We start from the raw sequence: 21,732 nt of genomic DNA on the forward strand, positions 1-21,732 counted from the left end.
TCTCCCGTTACCAATAATCTTGCTGGCTTTCTTGTGTGGACTCTTCGTAAGTAACCAATGATCAGAGGGTTTTTAGGATGCTCAATATTGTCTAGGGTCCTTGCAAGGTATGAGCGTGTAGTATTTTCATCGTGTTGCCGGGTAGTCAAACAAGTTTGGATGCAGTCGACAAGGTTGAAAGTACTCAGCCGGCCGCTGTTACTTTCGCTCCCGACGCAGTGACCTGTGCTTGGCTGCAAGGCTCAATGAAACCCTATTTTCATAGGTAATATGATTGATGGCTATACTTCTCTCACCATACCGATACTTTTGTTTCTTATCACCGGGCAGCCCACGCAATATGATCTTGCCGTACACTTCAACTGCGACCACTCGCATGCTACCGGCAGTTTCACCGCACGTCAGTAGTCCTTCAGATAATTTGCATGCTAGGAACTTTCATTTTCTAAACATATGTGTGTATGCAATGCGGCCACAGATCCGGAGCCGTATGTTTGGAACGAGGACCTTGAAGGAAACACGAAATCCGCTTCCGGCGACCTTCATGCGTGGCGGAACATCGAAAGGTATATACGTCGCTTGTATATTTTCCTGCTCAGAGGCTTCCAAAATCTTTGCTGCAATAGAAACTGACCATACCTTGTCGCCGTTCACGGTTTTCTTATAGGCATTTATATCAACAGAGCTGATCTCCCCATCGATCGTGCTGAATGGCCTCGCATCTTTTTGGGGATCATGGGCTCACCAGATCTCGAATATGGACGGCAGTTGAACGGGATGGGAGGCGGAGTCTCGTCGCTTTCGAAAATATGCGTCGTTGGACCACCAACCACATCCAACACCCCTCCAACGGCAGCTACGAATTCGCCTGACATCGGAGCTATCTCTCCCCACAACTTCTCCTCTGCCCACCACGCCAAATATCCTTCCTCTGATGATGCGACCGTAGACGTCGAGTATACGTTCGTGCAAGTCGGCATCAAAGACAGCGTAGTCGATTACTCGGGAAATTGTGGCAATCTGTCGAGCATGATTGGCGTCTTTGCAGTGGACGAGGGCATGTGCGTACCTCGCATATCCACTTCGGCCCCAACGGATGTGGATGGTGAGATGGCGAGAGGTACGGTACGGGCATGGAACACGAACACGAACAAGAGAATCGACAATACTTTTCCCATCGAGCAGGTGGAATACGGATCGGACTCGATATCGAGGGAGCGAGCTAGCAAGGACGGGCGACGATGGGTGCCGGTGCTAGATATGGAGGAAGCAAGCGTTGCCGGCGTATCCGGTATGGCATCCCAGATCATCCTGGATTTCGTGAACCCCGGAGGAGCAAGGACGGGGAAACTGCTTCCTACAGGCGGTCCATTGGACTTTCTTGCGCTTCCATCACATTTTCAACCGCCGACCTTGGCCTTCCATTCGAATCAGGCCGTCAATGTGAAGGTGGAGGTGTCTTTGATTGATGCGACGAATCCGACGGTCTTCGTCAGTGAGTCTGCGGTCCGCGATACACTGTGCCAGATAACAGGTTCTGCGCAATCAGCCGCTGCCAGCGGTGCTGAATCTAGTGTGATACCGTTGGATTTCAGCAGCGGTGAACTTATGGGTTTGCTGGAATGGATCAGAAAGGCCGGCGCGGAACGTATGGGCTTGGATCCATCTGCTCAGGCGCAACCAAAGATTGCCATCATCAGCCTCCCTCCCGCTTTGGACGATGTGGACCTTGAAGTCCGCGCTTTGTCCATGGGTGTACCGCATAAGGCTGTCCCGATGACGGTGGGACTTTGTCTAGGCGTTGCTGTACGTATACCTGGGACCAATGCTCATAAGGCCGTATCCGAAGGACGGAGAACGATCAAGAAGAAAGGCTCGAAGTTGGTGACGCTGAAACACCCGGGAGGTACGGTAGATGTCGGAGCTGAGTTTGATGAGAGTGGTGACGTGAGGAGTGCGAAAGTTGTGCGGACAGGGAGGAGGTTGATGAGAGGAGTCGTTTGGTGGTGACATTCGGGACCCTGGTGAGTTATTTATTCCGAATACACTGCGTCGTTACTCTTAATGTGTCTGTTACAGTATCCCGCCGTGTCTGATAATATGTCTGGGTGTGAGTGTTTCGAGCATTTCCCCCGTGTATAACCTCGCAGCTACGTCACAGTTGTCTACGTCAGCATGCCAATTGACACTGCTCTTATTTGAGCGACATGATGAGTGTGGCTATCGTGCCTCTATCGAACTATGGACAGCTATGTGGCTATCGTGCCTTCATCGAAATATGGACAGCTACAAGTCTGGCATCTCCTGCACGACACAGTGCTCATGGTTCGGGTTCTCTGACTCTATTTCAGGCAATGCCCTTCGTTCTGTGTGGGTTACCACCAGTGATGTCAGGTGCTATATGACTATTTATGGCCATCACGTCGACAGGCGAACAATTTTGATTCTAACACGTTGATCAAGGGGCGCCATATAACCTATTCGAAAGGAGTTTCAACACTCTCGTCCTGAGTTTTTGTCGAAGTGGCTATCGCTTTGGGCCTCGTGAGCTAGCTCGGCGTGATACGTTGGTCTTACGATAAGTACTTACCTCGAATATCCTACCGCACTCTACACGTCCCAAGGAGGATTCACAGAGGATCGTTGCGGCGTTGACAGATTCGAACAATGATCTGGTGCGTTCTGTGATCTCGAGCTGTGCTTCAGTCTGGCATATAAGTCGCTTCGCTTCTTCGTTCTCTCCCCCGGGACCAAGACTTGACATATTGATCTGTAGCGACGTCATGTAGGTATTTGTGCTACAATCGCAGTGATCAAACAAGTCCACACTAATATTTACCGTATCCAGGTCATCAGAACTGGCCGTATTCGTCCATCTACTACACAAGAACAGTGTTCTTCAAGAAGAGGGCAACGCACTACAGCGAGAGAATAACTCTCTTTTAAAACAAGCTATCGCCGCCGATTCAATTAGCGGTTCTTCAAGTGAGTGAGAGTAAAAGTCAACCTCTCGATAAACCTCGTCCTCAGCTCGCATCGCCGTCTAGATCAAGTACTACAGGACGTCCTCGATGTCTTACGCAGGATAGATAATCGCCAGATGGCCACTGGTACGTTCGTCTTTGAGCTACAATGGAGTCAAAATTTTATGTGGCCTTCATATCTTGTAATAGAGGAAGTCTCGCGGAAACCGTTGCCACAGGTTTCTGCGACAAGCGCAAGTGCATGGAGTGCGTTGTTGCGTTCCCATGCAAGCAACGTCCAACCTGTCATAGACAGGTGGCGCGGTTCTCTCGATACCCTGCTAATCTTTGTGAGTATACTACGGGAATGAAGCTACCTTTCACTGATTTTATGCATGCTACTAGGTCGCTCTTTTCTCTGCGATTGTCACAGCTTTCTACATTCAATCGCTTAACGGCTTGTCGCCAAACCCCCAGAACCGGACAAATGAATTACTGACAGCCATTCTGATCGCTCTCAATGACGAAAAGGCTGATACACTCAATCTTTCCACCTCACTTCCATTTATTCCCAGTGCGAGCGTCGTTCGTGCCAATTTCTACTTGTCTTTATCTCTCATTATGAGTGTAAGTTATCTCTAAACCATCATAATGCAAACGTCTCACATTCTGCACTCACAACAGGTTACCATAGCTGTCCTCGCAGTCACGACTCGCGGTTATGTGGCGACGATAACTCGATCTAGTCAACGGCAGGCACACAAGAAATTGGCAGAACTGCATCGTCGCTGGGAACAGGTCAATCATCTCCTAGCGCCGGTGATCGAAGGCTTGCCTGAATTTATGGCCCTCCCCGTTCTCCTGCTTGTCGTCAGCCTATTAGACCAACTCATATCCAGCTCGACTCCGTTGTCTGCGCCGATCACGCTACTATTTGTCGCCAGCATCCTCTCATCGTTATGTGCCACGATCGCAGGAATTTACATGATATGGACCGTCCTGCATGGTCTCAGGTATAACGCCGAATCTCCATTTCAATCAGCCTCCTCTCGAATTATCATGGTGCACGTGCATACCATCATTGCGCTTCTGTCGAAATCTATCACAACTCCGTTCAGGTCCAGCCTCTCGTTACTGGCCTTCTTTCAACGGAGAACCAGCCCCACTCGAGTCCCGTATCTCGACGTGCGAGTTGAGGACTCTTTACTTCCCCCATCACTTCCCCGTGATCTTTCACAGGACTCTTATTACAACAACCTCATCCTCACCGATCCTGAACATGATGTTTTTCACACTATTCTCTATCACACACACGATGACGACATCCTGGATCAAGCAGGAGCGGCTTTTGTCTCTCTCTTGACAGCCGGACACCATCATGGCTCCGATTTCCCTGTACCCACAACCCTCGAACTACAGTCAATCATGTTTTTATTGTCATCGGAAGCCAGTATTCGCTGCAATCTGACAGCAGCCACGGCTGTCTGTAGAGTTGATTGGAGTCGAGGCGAGTACCTACTCATCAGAATTTGACAGACAGATTAGCTGACTAGGCTCGACTCTTCAGTTGACGAATATCCCGACTACGTTGGTGCACTCCAATCTGCTGCCGAACGCTCTTCCTACAGCATCTCCGGAGCTTGCATATCGCACAACTTGTGGAATAGCCCGTTTACAAAAGCAATTTGCCACGTTCTCTACTGTGCCATCCGCAGATTAGGCAACGGTCCCATCGACCGAAGAATCGGAGATGAAATTGTTTCTCAATCGCCCGTCTTAGGTATTCTGCTACAGCCTCAACTCGGCCGCGGCTCTCATCTGGCGGATAATTGCTATTCAGCCCTCAATTTTGCATCCAATGTGCTTCGGAATTGGATTGAAGATACCATGATGTCTACCGAAAGTTGTATGGACGACGCGGTGCACGACATCATGACCTCGCATCGCGCGGCGACATTGCAGGCCATAAGCCAGGTTCTCAATGTATATGAAGCCAACTCCCGCATATCGACCGGTACCATAGCGATACTATCGCTAGGTTTCCGTACATTCGAGACCATTCATCCCTCCCTGAAATCGCTTGTCCGTTGGTTCATCTGCTGGAAGCACGGTATCACGCTCTCTCAGCTGGTGCAGAGCATAGACGTAATGCTCAAGCATCATCTTTGCGACGCTACCCGAATTGAATCCTCAAGAACGGCCACTAGAGGCCACTGGCTCAAATTCCTGTTGGACGAAACGAAAGACGCTTTCACCGAAATGTCCATCGTACACGTCCAGGAGCTTGGGCAGGAGGCCATTTGGCGCATGCTTTTGAGCTCCACTATAGATCTGGTGGAGTTTTTGATGCGGATAGAGGATAACCCTTGCGGATTCGGATGCGAATGTAATGATGGGAGTACAGTCTTCTCCTCCATGAATGGTTGCAGTACCACACCATCATCCATATGCCTATTCGCGCCCTTCATATTGAAATCTATGGACCTGATACAGGAGCGTGCACCCGCGATACACCTCACAGACGCTGAGATAGGCAGGGTATCTATACGTTTGAACACTACGGGCCCTTTCCAGGTTCAGGAAGCCCACTCCGTGGAAGCTCGCCGTGAAGTGCTCGGAGCGTTTCATCTTCTTTATCGAAACACCATCGGTACGTCTATGTTTTTATTGGGGTTTGGCCCATGGACCATGAGCTGATATGCTCTTTGATGTCTTCCACTTAACTATGATAGATTGCTCGAATGGACCCGCAATTATTCAACTCCAAAGTGTATCGGACTTTGCGTCATCCACCGACTTTAGTAGCCTTCCAGATGACTCAACTCTTGTATAGAAGTGATAGTATCGTGGTCGGTCGGGTATATATGGTGGCTCGATAACCTTCGGATCTTCATCGGCAGAGTCAACAAGAACAACGACTTAACTCTTCCTTGCTTACATCAGTTGATTTCAACCCACAATCATCGAACTCCATTGAGAAGGAAAGTGACCTATTGATCCAGAGGAACATGCCTATTTTTTATCGCCTCACGTTGGCAACACCTTCGCCTCCCACAACGAATCACGCTCTAAACAATCTCTTCATCACCTAATGGAAATCCGAAAAAATCCCACCGAAATTAAGCATGCTTCATCAGTATCCTTCATTTCTCAGTGTTTCGACGATGAATGCAAGCTCAGTTCGAGACAGGTCTGTCAAGACATTAGACGACCTGAATGGGGCGCCCAAAAGAGCGAAGGAAGACTCATGTGTGAGAGTAGACGAGAATATCGGCGGGTATTAAAGGGTAATCTCCTTCGTTGCTTTACGTCGTTTCATGGCTAGACGCGTCCAATACAGCGCACGATTTTGTATTCGTCTCTCAAGGCCAGAGGCTCTAGGTATACGTCGATACAAACCAGAGAGAGGACAAGCAAAGAAATGGAAAGAAATATAAACGTCGACATACGTAGACGCGGGGTCGTCGTTCACGTTGTGTGGCCCACGGCGCAAAGGAAAGCCATCTCAAGCGTAGTCATATTGGCAACAAAAGGAGAACAAACCTAGACGTACAGGCCGTGAAGAAGAAAATACACAAAGGAAGCATACACAAAGGCACGATCTTTATCGTGGGACCACATTGGATACGATCACCTCACTTTTTCTTTCCTGGCTGAGGCCCAAAGAATCCCATGATCGACCCCTGCCCACCAACCTTCGCCGCGCTTGCCTTACCTTTCGATTTCGCTGGATCGAGCGCACGACCCGAGGCAGACGGTTTGATTCCAGGCTTCACTTTGGACTTCGCCGCCGCCGGTTTCTCTTTCTCCTGCGATTCCTCGTCGGAGTCACTTTTCTTCACAGTGGTGGCCTTCTTCTTGGTAGCCTTCGCCTTGGCTTTTGGAGCTTCAGGTTCTTCTTCGTCCACGGATTCATATGAAGAATAGTCTTCCGTCACTAAGATAGGCAAGATCGTCAGTCGATGGAGTGAAGGTAGCTTGAAGAGCGATAGCAAGAGCGCACCCATATAGCCCTTAGCATCAAAGTCTGTTCTGCTCTTCATGACCCTTCTCTTCTTTAGCCCGTTTCTACCGACAGGAACGACCTTCTTCACTTTCTTCGGTTTGGCTTTGGGCTTCGGTGCGGGATCGTCGTCATCTTCATCGTTGAACTCGTCAGCGGCTACGGTGTCTTGATCAGCGGTAGAGGCGTCGTCGTCCATATTAAAGTCGTCTTCCTCGCTCTTGGACTTGATGGAGGGGCGAGAGGCTTTAATCACTTGGTCTAGATCCATAAAACATGGTATAAGGGTTAGTACCGTCCACGGTAGCGAAGGAGACGGACGTCATTTACCGTCATCGACATCCATCAAGGCCTTCAACTCCTCGTCGTCCTCCTCATCAGACTCGACGATAGCTCTCTTCCTTCCTTTCCCTTTCCCGTTCCCGTTCATTTTCGGAGGTTCAACCTTCAGCTTCGGCTTTCCTCTCGGCGGCCCAAACTTCATTGGTCTGACCTCGACTTTCTCCTCTTCCTCTTCCTCCTCATCCGAAGAAATAACCGTACGCCCCTTTTTCGCAGCTTTGGCTCTAAGTCTGGACTTTGACGCGGCCTTGGCCATCAGTTGGTTGGGCGGCGGAGGCTCTGGAGAGGAAGGATTTGTGTTGGGAGTTGGTGGTGGGGACGATTCCTGCGAGGCTGGACGAGAAGAGTCGACGGGCTCGGGGTCTGCGATAGGCGAGGGCTCAGAGTCGGACTCGTCGGATGAAAGAGCCATGGCGGGTTTGCGTTTCGTGCCACGCTGTTACATGGGGAGAGAAAAACCGCCATCATCAGTACCGTGAAGAAAGAGAGAACACGAAGAAATATAGAGAATACGAATCAGGACCTACCTTCTGAGTCTCTCGGAATTTGTCGACTTTCTTCGATAGACCGCTCTCTTCGGCCTTCTTTCCCCTCGTCTTTGATGATTCGACCGCCGTTTCCTCCCCCTCGCCTTTCTTCTCAGCCGCCTTCTCTTTCTCTTTCTCCTTCTCGCTCATCTTTTCCTTCGCTTTGGTTTTGTCCTTGTTATCCCTCCCTAACTCCTTCTCCTTTCCATTGGCCTTGTCCTGCTCCTTCTCCTTCCTACCATTCTTCAAGTTCGCATCGGACTCCTCCTTTTTCACCGCCACCTTTGGCTGAGCCTTTCCGAAATTGATTGTCCCGCTAGCTTTCAGCTTCTGTTTAGTAGACGAAGCCTCCGTGGGTTTCGTTTCGGAGGACGCTGAATTCTTGTCTTTGGCGGGGGCCGGAGTGGCGAGCGAGGGCGCTTTGGACACGGCGGGTGCTTTAGGTCTGGAGGACGAGGCGCCAGCTGTGGAAGTGGCCCCGAAGGTGAATGTCTTGCTTTTGGAAAGGTTGGTGCGAAGCTGGACAGAAAGGATCGGTCAGTTTGGATTTGACAGATGCGCGGGCGTATGAACAATTGGGTCAAAAATATGTGGTGAGAAAAGAACGCACTCTAACGTGAGAACCTACGATACTGCCCACGGTAGATGTGAGCTCAGCACCTTTCTTCATCTCGGTCTGTCGGAGGGCAGGTGTAGGTGCACAGACGAGGTGCGGCGTCTGTGATCCAAAAACAGAGTGATACGTCTTGAGCATGAGTCCAAGAGTAATGTATGAATGACTCTGGGACGTACATGCAGTGGTACGGGTGACAGGCTGTACATGGTAATGGAAAAGACACGGAAGAAACGTTCCTTGGATTCTGTGGCAGGGAAAAGAGAATCCAGCCGGGATCAGCCTGATACACGCTCATGATACGAGGCGATTGCAACGTACTCTCAAGACCGCTTTCACCGACAAGCATAACTGTCGTCTCGTCGATATCTTCTCCTTCATCCGAGTCTGCGCCATCATCGTCCATTTCCCCATCCCCACTCCCATCCCTAGTTTCTTCGTCCACATCCATCGCGTCTTCGTTTCGTGCTGGTCTTTGTTGTGGCGGTTTACGTGAAACTCCTGTGATCAAATATGTTGCGTGTGCATTTTCCGAACCTTCTTTGGTGTCGGAATGATACTTTGCGAGCTCACTTCGAAAGGCGTGCACAGATGATGTGAGATCGAGGACACAATAAACATAACAAAAAATGGTCACTTTTTAGCGTCATTCACGTGCAAACTCAGAGCTCTACTCAGAGATCTGAATGTAACCTATTATCAGCCGCAGAATCAGAGAGACCGAAAGAGTAATGGGTCAGTCCTGTAGAAGTATAATGCCCAAAAAGTAAGACACATACGACGTTCTTGTCCACTACGATTTGCTTTGTCAGATAATCAATAACCTTATCAGACGACATAGCGGCCAAACATATGCGTTCGACAGATCCTACAAGTGGGTGTAAAATCTAGGGGAAAGGTTGGGAGATGAGTGTGAACAGGCTGCAGCGGTAGAGGAGAACGACAAGACCATTTGACGCGCTTGTGACTGAACATGAACGCGTCTCTGTCTCGCCCCTCGGGCCATGCCGTCATGAATATTTGAATGCTCGCCACAGACGTGGCAAGCCTTCGCGCCCTCTTCCCGTTTTCTTCCGAGTCCTTTGACGCATCTATCGTCGCGCGGTCTCCTCGTTGCATTGTCCAGGCGCATTTTCCTAGATAACACCTGTCCTTCGAGCCCTACCTTGGTTCAATTAGAAAGTAGAATCTGAAAAGAGGTCGTAGAAGTGATATCTTTGGATGTAAACAAATATGCTGCCGGTACTCTAGACTCGCGCAGGGCGGAGCCCCGGGCCTAGTACGCAAAGAGACCTAAAGTTTGGTCGTTCCATGCCAGGCTTAGGACTTCTTTGGGAGTTCTAACAAAGGCAGATACTATCAAGTTATTCTAGTGACATACAAGAGATAGTTTTCGTCCAATATAAACTCATGGGGAAAAATTGCGCATGCATTCTTATGCAGAATTATACCGTAGAGATCAACGACCTGAAGTAAGGTAGCATCCATATGGCGAAGCTAAGCGGTCAACCCTGGAAGGAAAATTCCCATCTCCTATCACGCCACATTCACGAGAGCAACAGACCGAGACGATGAGCTTCCAACGAACAGTTGTTTGATTATATCGTCCAACATCTCGTTCAAATCCACAAGGTATAGGCATCACATAAAATACGTCGTCATCGCGTCAGACTCAGAATAAGAGCCAGACGAAACTTGAACAACGCCGTGAAGTTCATCCTCGTTATTGAAAGAGATAGCAATTGTTGACGCGACGAGTCTGTTCTTGTTGGAGTCAATGGCGCCTGTACTAGTAAGTAGTCCATTGGAGAACGAGTCAATTGAGGGTCAGATCAACATGACTCTTTTGTTCCGGGGAGTGAGTGCCACATTGTGCACGATTCGCCATCCCTTAAACCGGAAATTATCATCGTAGCCTACATCAAAGGGATAAGCAGTAAATTAGGGATGAACACCGTGTTATAGACTTATACTAGTACAGCCGTAGGTACTTATGGTCACAGAGGTAATACAGAGCATCAGCAAGACCGCATCTGGCTAAACCTAACTTTTCGGTCTATTCCGGTCTACGCGTTCTTTTCGCTCTACACCCGTACAATGCTATAGATAAGTGCGCGCTCTGGTAGAGCGGGAAGATCATCGCGCCTCCGCTAGTCCTTGTGCTCGTGAAAAATGGGCAGCCTGGCTTATAAATATGCAGCCAGCCATATTGCTAAGTTTCTACAGGAAGTACAGATCACTGAACACATATCGTACATCAATGCAGAAAGAACAGCACGAAAATATAGTTGGTACGTGGAATCTCGCCGCCATCCGTCACCTCCCTTCTCCAGATCCCTCAGTGTAAGCACTCAGCGCACAGCTTTGAATGTCTACAGAAAAAGGTGTGGTCGGCACATGGGAATGAATACATATCCGGTCGTGCAATCAGGGAGTGCTGAGGCAGCGGCAAGGCAGTCCGAGTGAAAGATAGACAAAAAAGGAGAATGTTACGGTGCAGCAGAACAAATACCGATGTCCATGGCACTCGCGTCCAACTCCGCATCCATCCCTGGAAAAATCAGTGCTCGCTCGTCAACTATCTTTCTGTAGCCCTTGCGCTCGCGACGATCTAGCATCTCCGAGGTACAGTCGCCAGGCAGTGCATAGAGTCCGGTCGCCTTCGTCTGCGCGTTCACTTGCGTTGAGTACTGGTGCGCGCGTCTCGATTCGGAAAGACGTCCGGGCGAGTCGACGTCGAGGCATTGCGCGTACTCATTTTGTGTTGGACATTGTAGACGAAGGTGGACCGGAGTGCGGAATGTGAGTGCGGGGACGGGGAGAAAGGTAGACAGAGCAAAGTTCGAAGTTGTTTGGAGCACGGATGCCTGCAAGCCGACGCCTGCCCTAAACCAGCACGTGATACTGTTGATCCCGTTGATAAGCGCTCGGGAGTCAGCGGTGGCTTGGCCTCTTTCTCTCTCCCCTCACCTCACTCCCTTAGCCTTCCTCTTCTCTTCAACACTCTATGATACCTCCTCTTCGCAGCCACGGTCATATTGTTATCACAGTTGTTACTTGTCTCCTTCTGGTCCTTGGACGATGCAGCCTACCTCCAGAGACAGCCTGTCGAGTGTCGGAATACCGTGACGACGTGACGTCTGATTGACCTCTCACGAGCACCTCGTACGTCGCGTATGCTCTTTTCTCCCCTTCACTTACTTTCATGTGCTTACTTGCTATAGGTATTCGTGGGTCTGGCCGTTTGTTGATCATGACGTTGGTGTGTAGGTACGTTCTTACCGCCTCGTTCCTCTGATTTAAAGGGATGTAATACACAATCGGTAACGTCCGTCGATAGCGATTGCAAAAGGCCACCTTTGCGGGATTATGGCTGCTATTGTGCCTTGGTCAAGCAATGTCCTAGTAAGCATATACCCAGCTCTCTGTACGTGGTGATATCAGGCAAGAATTGCATTTCTCATAGGCTAACCTATCAAATCTTAATTTCAGTGTTATTTGCAATGTCCCGGACACCGTTTCGCCGTGCGCGCGCGCGTAGCTCACCATCCTCGCAAATCTTGCTTTGTGTCTTCTTACCCACAGCATAACAGTAATGTTGATGTATGATGGTGTCTAGGTTCATTTCTCCGCGGTGTGCCGCTTGCGGCGAGCTCGCCAGTAAGTACTTCCTTTTTCTTTACCTTTACTACCATCATCTTCACTAATATAATATCGTTTCATGTAGCATTGTCACCTTCACCTTTGTTTTTATGACACCGGCATGACCGACGTATCCACTCACGGCTCGTAAGATATCCAATATCGCTTCAAGCTTCAAGCACAAATTCCAATTAGACATCGTGGTGCTCGAGTAAGCTCGCTGGCCATGTGTCTTGTCTACCCCTCAGGGGCCCGCTGGTATGACCGTCAGTCGGGCTACGTCGGTGAGAATTGGACCTAGCTTGAACTTCCTAACTGACAACCTTGATTTTATTATAAGCTAGTCATTTTTCCCTTTCGTTTCTATGCCGTTGGTGATCGTTGTCCGCGAGATTGAGAACAGCCTTGTACGTATATCATTCTGAATGTTTCAAGGCCTCACAGCTGTAGTTATCGAGAAGTCGCTTGTCGGGTGGTCGCAATGGGCTGGGGTTTAAGGATACAATTCGGTGTTCTTTCACGGCATGGAATTCTCGTTTGTATTTAATTAGCACGTAGATTGTTTCAACAATAAATAAGCCTTGTTAATCAGCCAAAATGGTCAATATAAGTGAAGGCCCTCGCGCTCTATCCAACACTCTATGAGAGAAACGGAATTGTCTATTGAGCTCTAACACGCTCTATCTCATGCCTCCCAGAAGGCAGGTCTGTCAGGAATAGATGCCATCAAATGATCTATTCATATCTACCGGTAGACCGAATAGACCGAAATAGTTAGGTTTAGCCAGATGCGGTCTTGCTGATGAGGTGGTCCAAGTCATCGCCCGACAAGGAAGAAGTATAGAGCGCCACACAAGAAGCGATACAGTTCTGACGATAACGGTGAATACGCGCGAATACATAGACAGTGTGGCGTGTCGCTCCTATACTACGTTGGTAACCACGAGTGCTGCACAGGGTATTTATTATGACAGAAGGCGCGTCCACAATTGCACTTCCCCAACCTAGGCAACCGGACGGAACAAATGATTAAATGCACGAAATTTAGATATACGGCATGACGCCAAGCTACACACAATATACTATTGGACACGCGACGGATTGCAAGAGTAAGTGCCTATAGATAAGGAGAAAGCTTAGCCCAGTCGAGAATGGCCGGTCGTAGCGATCATGTGAATCTCTTCGAACTTTGGGTCTGCCTCGCAGTCCTTTCTCTTCTCCTCTTCCAGGATTTCTATGACTGTGGCAGGGAATGCGCTTTTGCCGTGCTGTTGATGTTCATCCGAAACTCGCGTCATGGACTGGATCATTTCCCGCACGCAAGTGACACAGTTGCCACCGATTTTCATATCTCTGTCAATCCAGGCTTGACCAAGTAATGGCAAGGCCTCGCGGGTTTCACCATCCAGGTGACCCAAGTTCACTCGATCCCATTTCTAGTGATAGAGAATTGAATGTAATGCACATAGACAAGAGATCAAGCGGAACGACGTACCGATACGGTCGCACTACCCTTTCGTCTGAACGAAAAGCGAAGGGCGAACTCCTTGTCGTTACCCTCGTGAGGGTTGCGCACCTCCAGAATTTTCCAACCTATAGCATCCGTAGTCGGGCTGATAAGTGTGTTTGCGGGGAAAGCTTCCCAAGCTATAACCCAGTGCAATATGCCCATGTCCGTATTCCGAGTTATGCAAAGATAAACTGGGATACTACTGGGTACGGCAGAGTCGGGTGCGGCCCAATGGGCCAAAGCTTTCTTATCGTCCTCATCTTTCCAAAGTCTTGTAGACATGTTGTGATGTGTAAGGTTTCTCTGAAAATGATGAAGCACCAACAATATCTTGTCAATAACTCGGTCTTGGAGTGTCACCATCTGTATGATAATACTCACCGTGAACCAGTCAAAGGACTTGCGAGGACGAAGAAGATGTGGCAATTGGAAGTCCTTCAGACGGATTTATAGACTCATGATCCATCACAACTATGATGTAAGCACAGGATTGTAACAAAAAAGACACAAAGGGTCCTTCGCCGGAAACCCCACTAGTACCGTTTCGACGGCAGGAACAACGCTGATTCTATGAGGCGCTAAATCTTCAACAGTCACTAGCCAGGGAAGCCTCGAGAAGATGGATCGGAGATATGTAACCGCATAGTACACCGGTTTGCTTGAATGACGAGTAAACAACGCGATGGATCGTCATGATCGAGTCGCCAAGTCAGGGAGCTCAAGTCGCCGATAGAACTAGTCAATAATCGGCTTCCATTGTTCGTCTTTCTGTTATGAATACTGGCACGGCACAAGGACCCTAACTTGAGCGTGGAAAAAAGGAAAGAAGACGTAGCCCACGTCAAAGCTGAGAACAAAAGACGATGCGCAGCATTAAGGTAAGCATCTGATCGGTCTGAATCATCCACTAATCGGTTTCTGTTGTTTGCGTTTCTGCTATGAGCACTGGTACGGCACAAAGAACCTAAGTTAGAAAAAGGGAGAGAAGACGCGGCTCACGCGCCAAAGTAGAGACCAAAAGACGATGCGCAGCATTCCTGTAAGCATCTGATCTATCTGAATCATCTAATAATCAGCTTCCGTTGTTCGTCCTTCTGTCCACAGCGTAATGCCCGAGAATTTGACGGACGGCGCATTCTAGTCCGATGGCGGGAAGCGCCCGGAATTTGCCCAGAATGCGACGAGAAACCGCCGTTCGTCAACTTCCACTGACTTTCCTGGAAATCGACAGCAGCCGGACGAGAATACCACTCAATACCACCAAGATAGGCCGAGAAGGCGACGTCCCCTGTCAATTGCAATATCAAAGTTGCCACATTGCCTAAGGTCTCTCGCCACCCGCCACGGTCTCCCTACGACGGGATATATTTGGGATGTATACCGGGATCGTACATCCTTTCATTCGATCCCTGAGCTCACCGTTGATTGTTTACTGTACAATGTGATGTATTTAGAGTTAAGAAACTGGTCATGACATGGATACAACAATCTTCTTAGGTCTCCGAAGCCTGTCAACAGCATATTGGGTGAATTTCAACACCAATTTATCACCACACTAGCAGGTAGTAAAGAAAGACATGATCCATATGCCGCCCGCATCGTCGAACTGAAGGGATATAAGAGGAGGTTGTCGAGCAACGTCGACTTGAAAAACTGCCCTGACCCGCAGTAGCACCCACGCCTTGTCCACACTGAGCTCTAGACGAACCTTCAGCGATCATGGACATCAACCAGCATTGCGATGGACCCGGCGACATACCTTTGACTCTCCCTAACGGTCTAGGAGCTCCCAAAAATACTGGCTTCTTGTTACCAGACACGGTACCTGCTTTTGATGCGCGGCGACAGGGATGGTATCATGATCAATACCATCCTGATGGTTTGGCTGCGATGGACAGTAACTTACCCGGTGTCTTGACTCCTCCTGCTGCTCTTAATCCTCCGACTAATTTCCCTGTGCTTGCCCAACCTCTTCGCGCCCACCCTTATCTACCTCCCGTCGATTATAATCCCGCCATCGCAGCACCCAATCAGTCCATCAAGCACCCTTTGCAGGGACAGACTACGTTCCAGAGGAGCATGGACTCTACTAGCGAGAATAATGTTCGTCAGTTCATCACTCGCCAAGGAACGTTGAAAGAACGCTGTCATGTACTTACAAACATGTGTCAGACTTCTCGCTCATTGCCCTACAGTGGACCGCAACAGCAGTTTATCGTGAACCCTACCATGGCCCGTAACCCGACCGAAGCCCTTCGCCTTGAGGTTGTTGATCAGAGGACCGAGTTGTACCGCGTTAAGCACGATAACGACAGTCTCATGAAGCGCGTGCAGGCCCTGGAGGTGGAGAATGCTCGTAAAGATCAGGTCCTGGAAATGATACAGCAGAGGATCAGCGAGTTGGAGTTGGGTGGTGGTGGTGGTAAAGGTGTGGTAATGGGAGCGGGAGACGTCGAGGAAGAGGACAAGAAACCGGATGTGACGGGAAAAGCGAAAAGTGAGAGCCAGCTATTAGCCTCAAACACAAAGATACTGGTGTGTTGTGGGATCAACTCACTGTTTTTACTCAATTTCGATGGCGCAGACTGACTTGACTCTATTATTGCGGAATGAATGCTGATCTTGGGTCTTGTACTTCATTGACAGAAACTTACCGCTGACACCTTTGCCCGCTTCCATGGTCGTACCGCTCTGACGGTTAAAGAAGACTTCCCGACTGATTGGGATACCTTTCATCCGAGTCAGGAGAAGCATGCCCTAGGAATTGCAGATCAACCTCAGATCCGTCTGAACTGGAACGAGCGCGCAACACATCAGTTCAACGTACCGAAGATTGAGGGGTTAGCGACGTGGGCAAAGAATCATGGAGGTGACGGCAGAGATGCAACCAAGGACCTACTGAAAGACATCACCCTCGAAGATCTTATTCAGCGCTTCAAGATTAAATTTGACTCACTTCGTAAAGTGTGGCGAGGAACGGCGAGGAAAAAGGATGAGGATTCGAAACGTGAGCGCGACTACAGGAATCGGGCAGAGGGAGTGAGTATCAGTTGTACTATCACTGCCTTTCTCAACTGACCTCGAGTCTTTTTTGCAGAAACTGAAGACACGTACGAGCAAGCGTGGTGCTCTGCCCGCTGACCATCCTCTCAAGCATCCGCGATATGACACCGCGATGACTTTGCAAGCAATGTCCGACGATGAAGACAAGGTCCAAAATGGAGAGCGCGTTCAGAACGTGTTCGTTTCACGTGCCCCGACCTACCGCAGTGCAGAGGTGAGTGCAGTCTTGAGAGAGGTGGCTTTGACTGGAACCGCACTCACCGATGACTATTAGCTCTCCACTTTTTTCGGAGGGCTTGATGCTTGTAGAGATCCGAACCCGAGTCAGCAATACTGGCAACGCGAGCGTGGTGAGCCTAAAGAGAAGAGTTTACCTGTTACCCGAGGATTGGACGGTCGTACCAGACGTTGGATGGTTGATCAGATTTGGCTGAACGCTCACCGTGAGGAGGATATCGCATCGAAGTTGGCCGACAGTGGTATTGCTTGGGGCGATGCAGAGAACCCAGAGGATGTTGAGAGTCGGTTGGCGAGGAATGCGAGTGAGAAGAAGGAGGATGCGGTGAAGCGCAAGGCGGAGAAGCTGGAAGGAGGCGATGCGGCGAAGAGAGTGAAGACGGAGGATATAAAAGGGAAAGGCAAGGCGGTGGCAAAGGCGGAGGACGGCAACCGTGGAGTGGGCTCGAGCGAAGCCGAACAAGGTTGAAGTGGCGTGGGGATCATGTATCGTTCTCGTCGTCATTGAACTCCTCTTCCGGTTCTTCGCCGCTCTATAGATCACATAATTAGTCTCTTGTGTTTAAGTCTATCTAACGTTCTTATTCAAGTTGTGAAGATACATACATGGTCAAATGAGACTGAGATCCATAGATCACCGTGACGGGGCGAGCGGGGGATGGGGATGTGTGCGAGTGGACAGTCAATATCTGACGCCGAGATCACCTCGTAAGGGTGGAATGAATTTGCGTGAGAGACGTGAATGCCGAGAATAGAAGCACTATGCAAGGGAGTCAGAACCATTGTGTATCAGTGAGATTGATGAGAACGCACTACAAAAACCAAGGTACTTGGAATGGTAGCTGGACATCACATCGAAGCCTTCGAACAACGGCGCAAGCATGAGGAGGATGGACGCTGTTTGGGATCTTGAGAAGAAATAGATGCTCAATCTGAATGGGGACCCGAAGACCATCCCGCAGAATGAATGCATGCACGTCTGATTTCGTTCGAGTGTTCGCGGTAGACCCATATCGTAAGCCGTCCTTCCGAATGTAAGGTAAGCGAGAAGCGACTTCATCCTGCACGAATGGTCTTCCGTCCCCTTCGTTGAGTACGAACTGCCGTCTGAGTCTGAGATCTGGCCAAAGAGCACGAGCGTATTCGAGGAGAAGTGAGTAGAGATCTTGTCCATCGGAAGCAGCACCGGGAAGAATAATCCCTTGCAGTGCGACAGGTCTTGGCACACGCCGGGGAAGCGAAACTCTCTCCAGGGATGCTTCAGCCTGAGAGATCGCAATCTGAGTGACCATACCTCCTCGCTGACCAGAGGCTTCAGAGCTTATAATGCGACCGAGCATCGCTCGCTCTTGGGGGGAAGCATTCTCTGGTAGCTCGAGGAGAAGCTCATATAGAAGGTGGGTCTGTACCCAGTAGCGAAGCATACTGAGCTCCATACGGCCACCGTCGTGACCGTTATGCTTTACCTTTTCAAGCATCCCGTTGAACCGCTCGAATGCGAAGAGCCACCAGCCATATACAGGTCCAAAGTCCTTGATCATCGAGGCGAAATGCATGGAAAGGTGATGGTTGATGGTGAGTGTAACACCGAGGAGAAGTAGTTGTTGACAGTAATGAGCGAGGAATGTTTGGCCTGCGTTTGCCTGGGCCATCGAGATCTTCTTCGTCGAGAGCATACGGACACCAACACAGAGAAGAAGAATGACACTATAAAGAGCCTTGCGGTTTCGGGAGTGTGTGGTCGTTATCTTCTCGTTTGACGAAACGGGAGGCTCGGAGTCTGGGATGTCTCCGCTGTCGTCTTTCCAGGCAAACCAGAGGACGATGGGCGTGACTACGAGGAGCCGCCGCCACTCGTCGGCCTTCTTGAGTGACTGGTTCTCCCCAAGCTAGATAGCATTGGACATATTTTGATCACAACGTCGACGTTGATGATGGGAGAGAACGTACATTTTTCGGTAATCGAGTGATGTGTGTTGGCCATCGTATCGAGTTGATGATGTTCTCGAATCGCCTTTTCGGGGAGTCAGCGCCACCAGCTCCAGAAAACATGTGAGCCGCGAACAGAACACGGGTGAATAGGAATGCAACGACCCCTATACAAATGAGCATGCACCGAGAACACAGCACGTGAGAAATACAGTGGATAAACCTTACCAAGTAGGACTGCATGCATGAAATCGAGTGCTGTCTGACGAGCGGGTCGCCACCCAGGCAGGTAGTCGGATGCCGCCCATCGGACACCGTGGCGAGTAACGATCTCGTCCTGACGGTTCTGCGGAGCACCTCGGGATCGATACTTGTACTTCAGTAACTCATAATCATCTTTTGAGACGAATTCTAGTAAAACACTTGTCAGGAGACCGAGCAACTATCAAACAGAAAGAAGGGAATGGAATACCACTGATACAGTAGCCAGATGGTCTGTTTGCCTCGAGAAGAGTGCAATTGCACCATGGACAGGGACAATTGTCCGCTGAATGACCGGCGAGACCTGAAAGTTTGCGTGCAGCCGGTGTATCACAGTCGTTCATGATGATGTCGGCTGACACGGTCTCCTCGACGATGTGGGAGTCAGTTTCATCGTACATCTCCATTTTGATGCCTGGTGATCCAAGTATTAGGAGGGTTATACAAAAGATATGGAAACATAGATGTACCCTGCTTAAGTTCGGCAGCATCACAGATGGTGGGCTCCATACAATTCACCATCTGCTCTCCCGTTGGTTCGACAGGACCGGGCGAAACGACCGGGATGTGTACATTTCGCTGAAGAAATCGATGATCGCGAGGTAGATCGTTGATCGCGACATATACTGGACCCGTTGAATGAGGGCGGCTATCGAGGCTTCCAAACCTAGATGAAGGCTAGTTAAGTGTATAGCATACGACGGACACTGTCAAACGCACCAATCGGTGTTAATGGTTAGATGGAGTCCGAATCGATGGTCCGTTAACCTTCGCTCGCTGCCTGTGCTGACTGGAACATCGCGCACGGTACCCAGATTGCCCACTTCACGCTTGATCCCCGTCCACAGATCGTACCATAGGGGCGCATCGTGCATATCTTCCATCACAAAATTCGGATCTTCATTACGCTGGCCGTCGACACCGCGACTGTCACGAATAAGCTTACGAAAGCCTTTCCGACGAACCATACGGCGTAGGGATTGGATTAGGGATGTCTGTGGTATGATTAACTTGGCTGTACGCTTAGTTTTACCTTTCCCATCCGTGCCTTCTTCGTAGATTACGCCGTCGCACCCTGGTACGCTACAGGCTGCGGTGGCCAGCTCATCCATCTGTTTCAGCGTATGATGTTTCCAGCAGCGTGGACACGCGGCATACTCGATGATCCATATATCAGGATCAAGACCTAGTCGACGTTTGGCGCTGGCAAGGTGGCGAACAGGTTTGGGATGTGAGATGGGATGACCGCGTTCGGCTTCGATGGCGTCCAGGGTCATTTGCAGATTCTCAGAGACGTCGTCAACAGGTTGTTTCTTGACGATACTGTTGTAGACTGCCTGTAAGTATGCTACACGGACGGACGGACTTTCTCCGTTGGTATAGGCAGGGGCTACGATGGGTGGCGCTTCGGTTGGAAGATGTGGCGGCTGTTCCGGAAGCGACACAGCCGTCCATGTTGTATCGAGGGGAGTAGGTCGTGCTCGTTGTGAGGGAATTGGGGCAGGGGGGTTTTCGTGGAGAGGATGCTGGAGAGGTTGTGGCACTGGTGGGGGTAGAGGAGGGATGGAGCGGGCACGAGTATCACCAAGCATCTGCACATCACCTTCATCGCCAGGACCGCCATCATCCCACAAGGGCACTTCATTCTCAAGGGCCTCTCGCACAGCAGTCCGTGTTGTCTGAGGTTGCGTAGCTGTTGATAAAGATGCTGCAGTGTTCGTCGTGTGTGATGTAGTTTGTGTGGTGGTGGGTGGAAGACCATATTTCTTGAGATGCTTTTGAGCGAGATTCCGGCTAACCTGACGAAGCCTACTGGGAAGGTTGTGGCACTTTCGGCAGCGACAGTCAACCTCGTCGAGCATAGTGTACTAAGAGAGGAGCGAGAGTAGGCCAGTACAGTGCGAGGCAGAGCTTATAGCAAGAGACTCAGTGGTGTTCAAGTCGAACTCAGCGTACGCGTTGACTTGTTGATTTCTGGCACGTTACAGGTGACAAAGTACACGAAAAGATTATGGAATTGAAGTGAGAATGTGCCAAACGGCACCTCTTCGTCAAATTCTACGTGATGGTGGAAGTACAGAGAAGAGCACACAAAGAGACGAAGACGCGCCACGAAAAGGCGCGTCACATTTTCGGCACAGGTTCGGCCGGCAACTTCTCGTCGCACCCTCGTCCCCTCCCGCCATCCAACCGGAATGCGCACTCGTCACCTTCTCGAGCTTTACGCTGTGGTCTTGAGTACTGATACGGCACAAGGAGCCTAAAGTGGCACAAGGGGGAGAAGACGTGGCGTATGCGTCAAAGCAGACAATACACAGCAGTACTATTACTGTAAGTATCTGATCGATCTGAATCATCCAGTGATCGGGTTTTGTTGTTGTTCCTTCTGTTACGAGTAGTGGTACGTCACAAGGAGCCTAAGGCGGAAAGAAAGAGCTCGGAATATTAGCACGCACCAAAGCAGAGAACAAAAGATACGCAGGCGTGGCAGTACTGGACAGTTGGGATCCAGTACTCACCAGAAGGATTCTAGTCACAGCGTTCGGATGTTGCGAGCGAGTTTGAGGCTTTCAGAGGTGAGAGCAACGAGGTTTTGGGAGAGAGCCGCTGTGAACCGCACCGGACTTTGCCGTTCGAATGAA

The 21,732-nt window shown here is 49.9% G+C and overlaps 7 protein-coding genes across 7 annotated transcripts; 3 read left to right on the forward strand and 4 right to left on the reverse strand.

Moving 5' to 3' along the window:
• Positions 1–490: 490 nt before the first annotated feature.
• On the forward strand, positions 491–2,010 carry STEHIDRAFT_48557 (DUF453-domain-containing protein; the record flags this gene model as incomplete). The annotated part of the gene is made up of 2 exons (XM_007299207.1): positions 491–566; positions 668–2,010. 2 exons carry the CDS (start codon positions 491–493, stop codon positions 2,008–2,010), a joined length of 1,419 nt encoding a protein of 472 aa, XP_007299269.1.
• A 1,213-nt stretch (positions 2,011–3,223) lies between these two features.
• STEHIDRAFT_31413 (uncharacterized protein) lies at positions 3,224–3,596 on the forward strand (the record flags this gene model as incomplete). The annotated part of the gene is made up of 2 exons (XM_007299157.1): positions 3,224–3,313; positions 3,369–3,596. Coding segments are annotated over 2 exons (318 nt in total), but the record flags the coding sequence as incomplete, so codon positions are not given.
• Positions 3,597–6,462: 2,866 nt separating this feature from the next.
• On the reverse strand, positions 6,463–9,373 carry STEHIDRAFT_144769 (uncharacterized protein). Its single transcript, XM_007300157.1, has 9 exons — positions 9,228–9,373; positions 9,086–9,141; positions 8,770–9,020; positions 8,628–8,695; positions 8,446–8,553; positions 7,836–8,354; positions 7,297–7,744; positions 6,967–7,227; positions 6,463–6,900 (listed from the first exon to the last, which is right to left on the reverse strand). Exons 1-9 carry the CDS (start codon positions 9,285–9,287, stop codon positions 6,599–6,601), a joined length of 2,073 nt encoding a protein of 690 aa, XP_007300219.1. The 5' UTR covers positions 9,288–9,373; the 3' UTR covers positions 6,463–6,598.
• Positions 9,374–11,686: 2,313 nt separating this feature from the next.
• STEHIDRAFT_118549 (uncharacterized protein) lies at positions 11,687–12,418 on the reverse strand. Its single transcript, XM_007300158.1, has 4 exons — positions 12,191–12,418; positions 11,924–12,115; positions 11,789–11,853; positions 11,687–11,718 (listed from the first exon to the last, which is right to left on the reverse strand). The coding sequence occupies exons 1-2, from the start codon at positions 12,287–12,289 to the stop codon at positions 11,924–11,926; spliced, it is 291 nt and encodes a 96-aa protein (XP_007300220.1). The 5' UTR covers positions 12,290–12,418; the 3' UTR covers positions 11,687–11,718; positions 11,789–11,853.
• An 808-nt stretch (positions 12,419–13,226) lies between these two features.
• STEHIDRAFT_153156 (uncharacterized protein) lies at positions 13,227–13,882 on the reverse strand (the record flags this gene model as incomplete). Its single annotated transcript, XM_007300159.1, has 2 exons — positions 13,227–13,526; positions 13,586–13,882. The coding sequence occupies 2 exons, from the start codon at positions 13,880–13,882 to the stop codon at positions 13,227–13,229; spliced, it is 597 nt and encodes a 198-aa protein (XP_007300221.1).
• Positions 13,883–15,319: 1,437 nt separating this feature from the next.
• Positions 15,320–17,369, forward strand: STEHIDRAFT_108058 (uncharacterized protein; the record flags this gene model as incomplete). Its single annotated transcript, XM_007300160.1, has 5 exons — positions 15,320–15,703; positions 15,773–16,135; positions 16,247–16,639; positions 16,698–16,877; positions 16,938–17,369. 5 exons carry the CDS (start codon positions 15,320–15,322, stop codon positions 17,367–17,369), a joined length of 1,752 nt encoding a protein of 583 aa, XP_007300222.1.
• Positions 17,370–17,485: 116 nt separating this feature from the next.
• On the reverse strand, positions 17,486–20,682 carry STEHIDRAFT_49329 (uncharacterized protein; the record flags this gene model as incomplete). The annotated part of the gene is made up of 7 exons (XM_007299277.1): positions 17,486–17,660; positions 17,714–18,789; positions 18,851–18,996; positions 19,058–19,240; positions 19,302–19,505; positions 19,561–19,757; positions 19,811–20,682. 7 exons carry the CDS (start codon positions 20,680–20,682, stop codon positions 17,486–17,488), a joined length of 2,853 nt encoding a protein of 950 aa, XP_007299339.1.
• Positions 20,683–21,732: the final 1,050 nt, after the last annotated feature.

The sequence above is a fragment of the Stereum hirsutum genome (genome assembly GCF_000264905.1).
Source record: "Stereum hirsutum FP-91666 SS1 unplaced genomic scaffold STEHIscaffold_2, whole genome shotgun sequence".
In the NCBI taxonomy this organism is placed as follows: Eukaryota; Fungi; Basidiomycota; class Agaricomycetes; order Russulales; family Stereaceae; genus Stereum; species Stereum hirsutum.

Excerpts from the sequence above, each read along its gene's own strand:
- STEHIDRAFT_144769 (XM_007300157.1), bottom strand. The coding sequence starts at position 9,287 with ATGTCGTCTGATAAGGTTATTGATTATCTGACAAAGCAAATCGTAGTG. Across the intron at positions 9,021-9,085 it reads CACGTGAATGACGCTAAAAA|TGAGCTCGCAAAGTATCATT; the intron begins GTGACCATTTTT and ends CGCCTTTCGAAG. Across the intron at positions 8,696-8,769 it reads CGGTGAAAGCGGTCTTGAGA|AATCCAAGGAACGTTTCTTC; the intron begins GTACGTTGCAAT and ends TCCCTGCCACAG.
- STEHIDRAFT_118549 (XM_007300158.1), bottom strand. The coding sequence starts at position 12,289 with ATGTCTAATTGGAATTTGTGCTTGAAGCTTGAAGCGATATTGGATATC. Across the intron at positions 12,116-12,190 it reads CCGGTGTCATAAAAACAAAG|TACTTACTGGCGAGCTCGCC; the intron begins GTGAAGGTGACA and ends AGAAAAAGGAAG.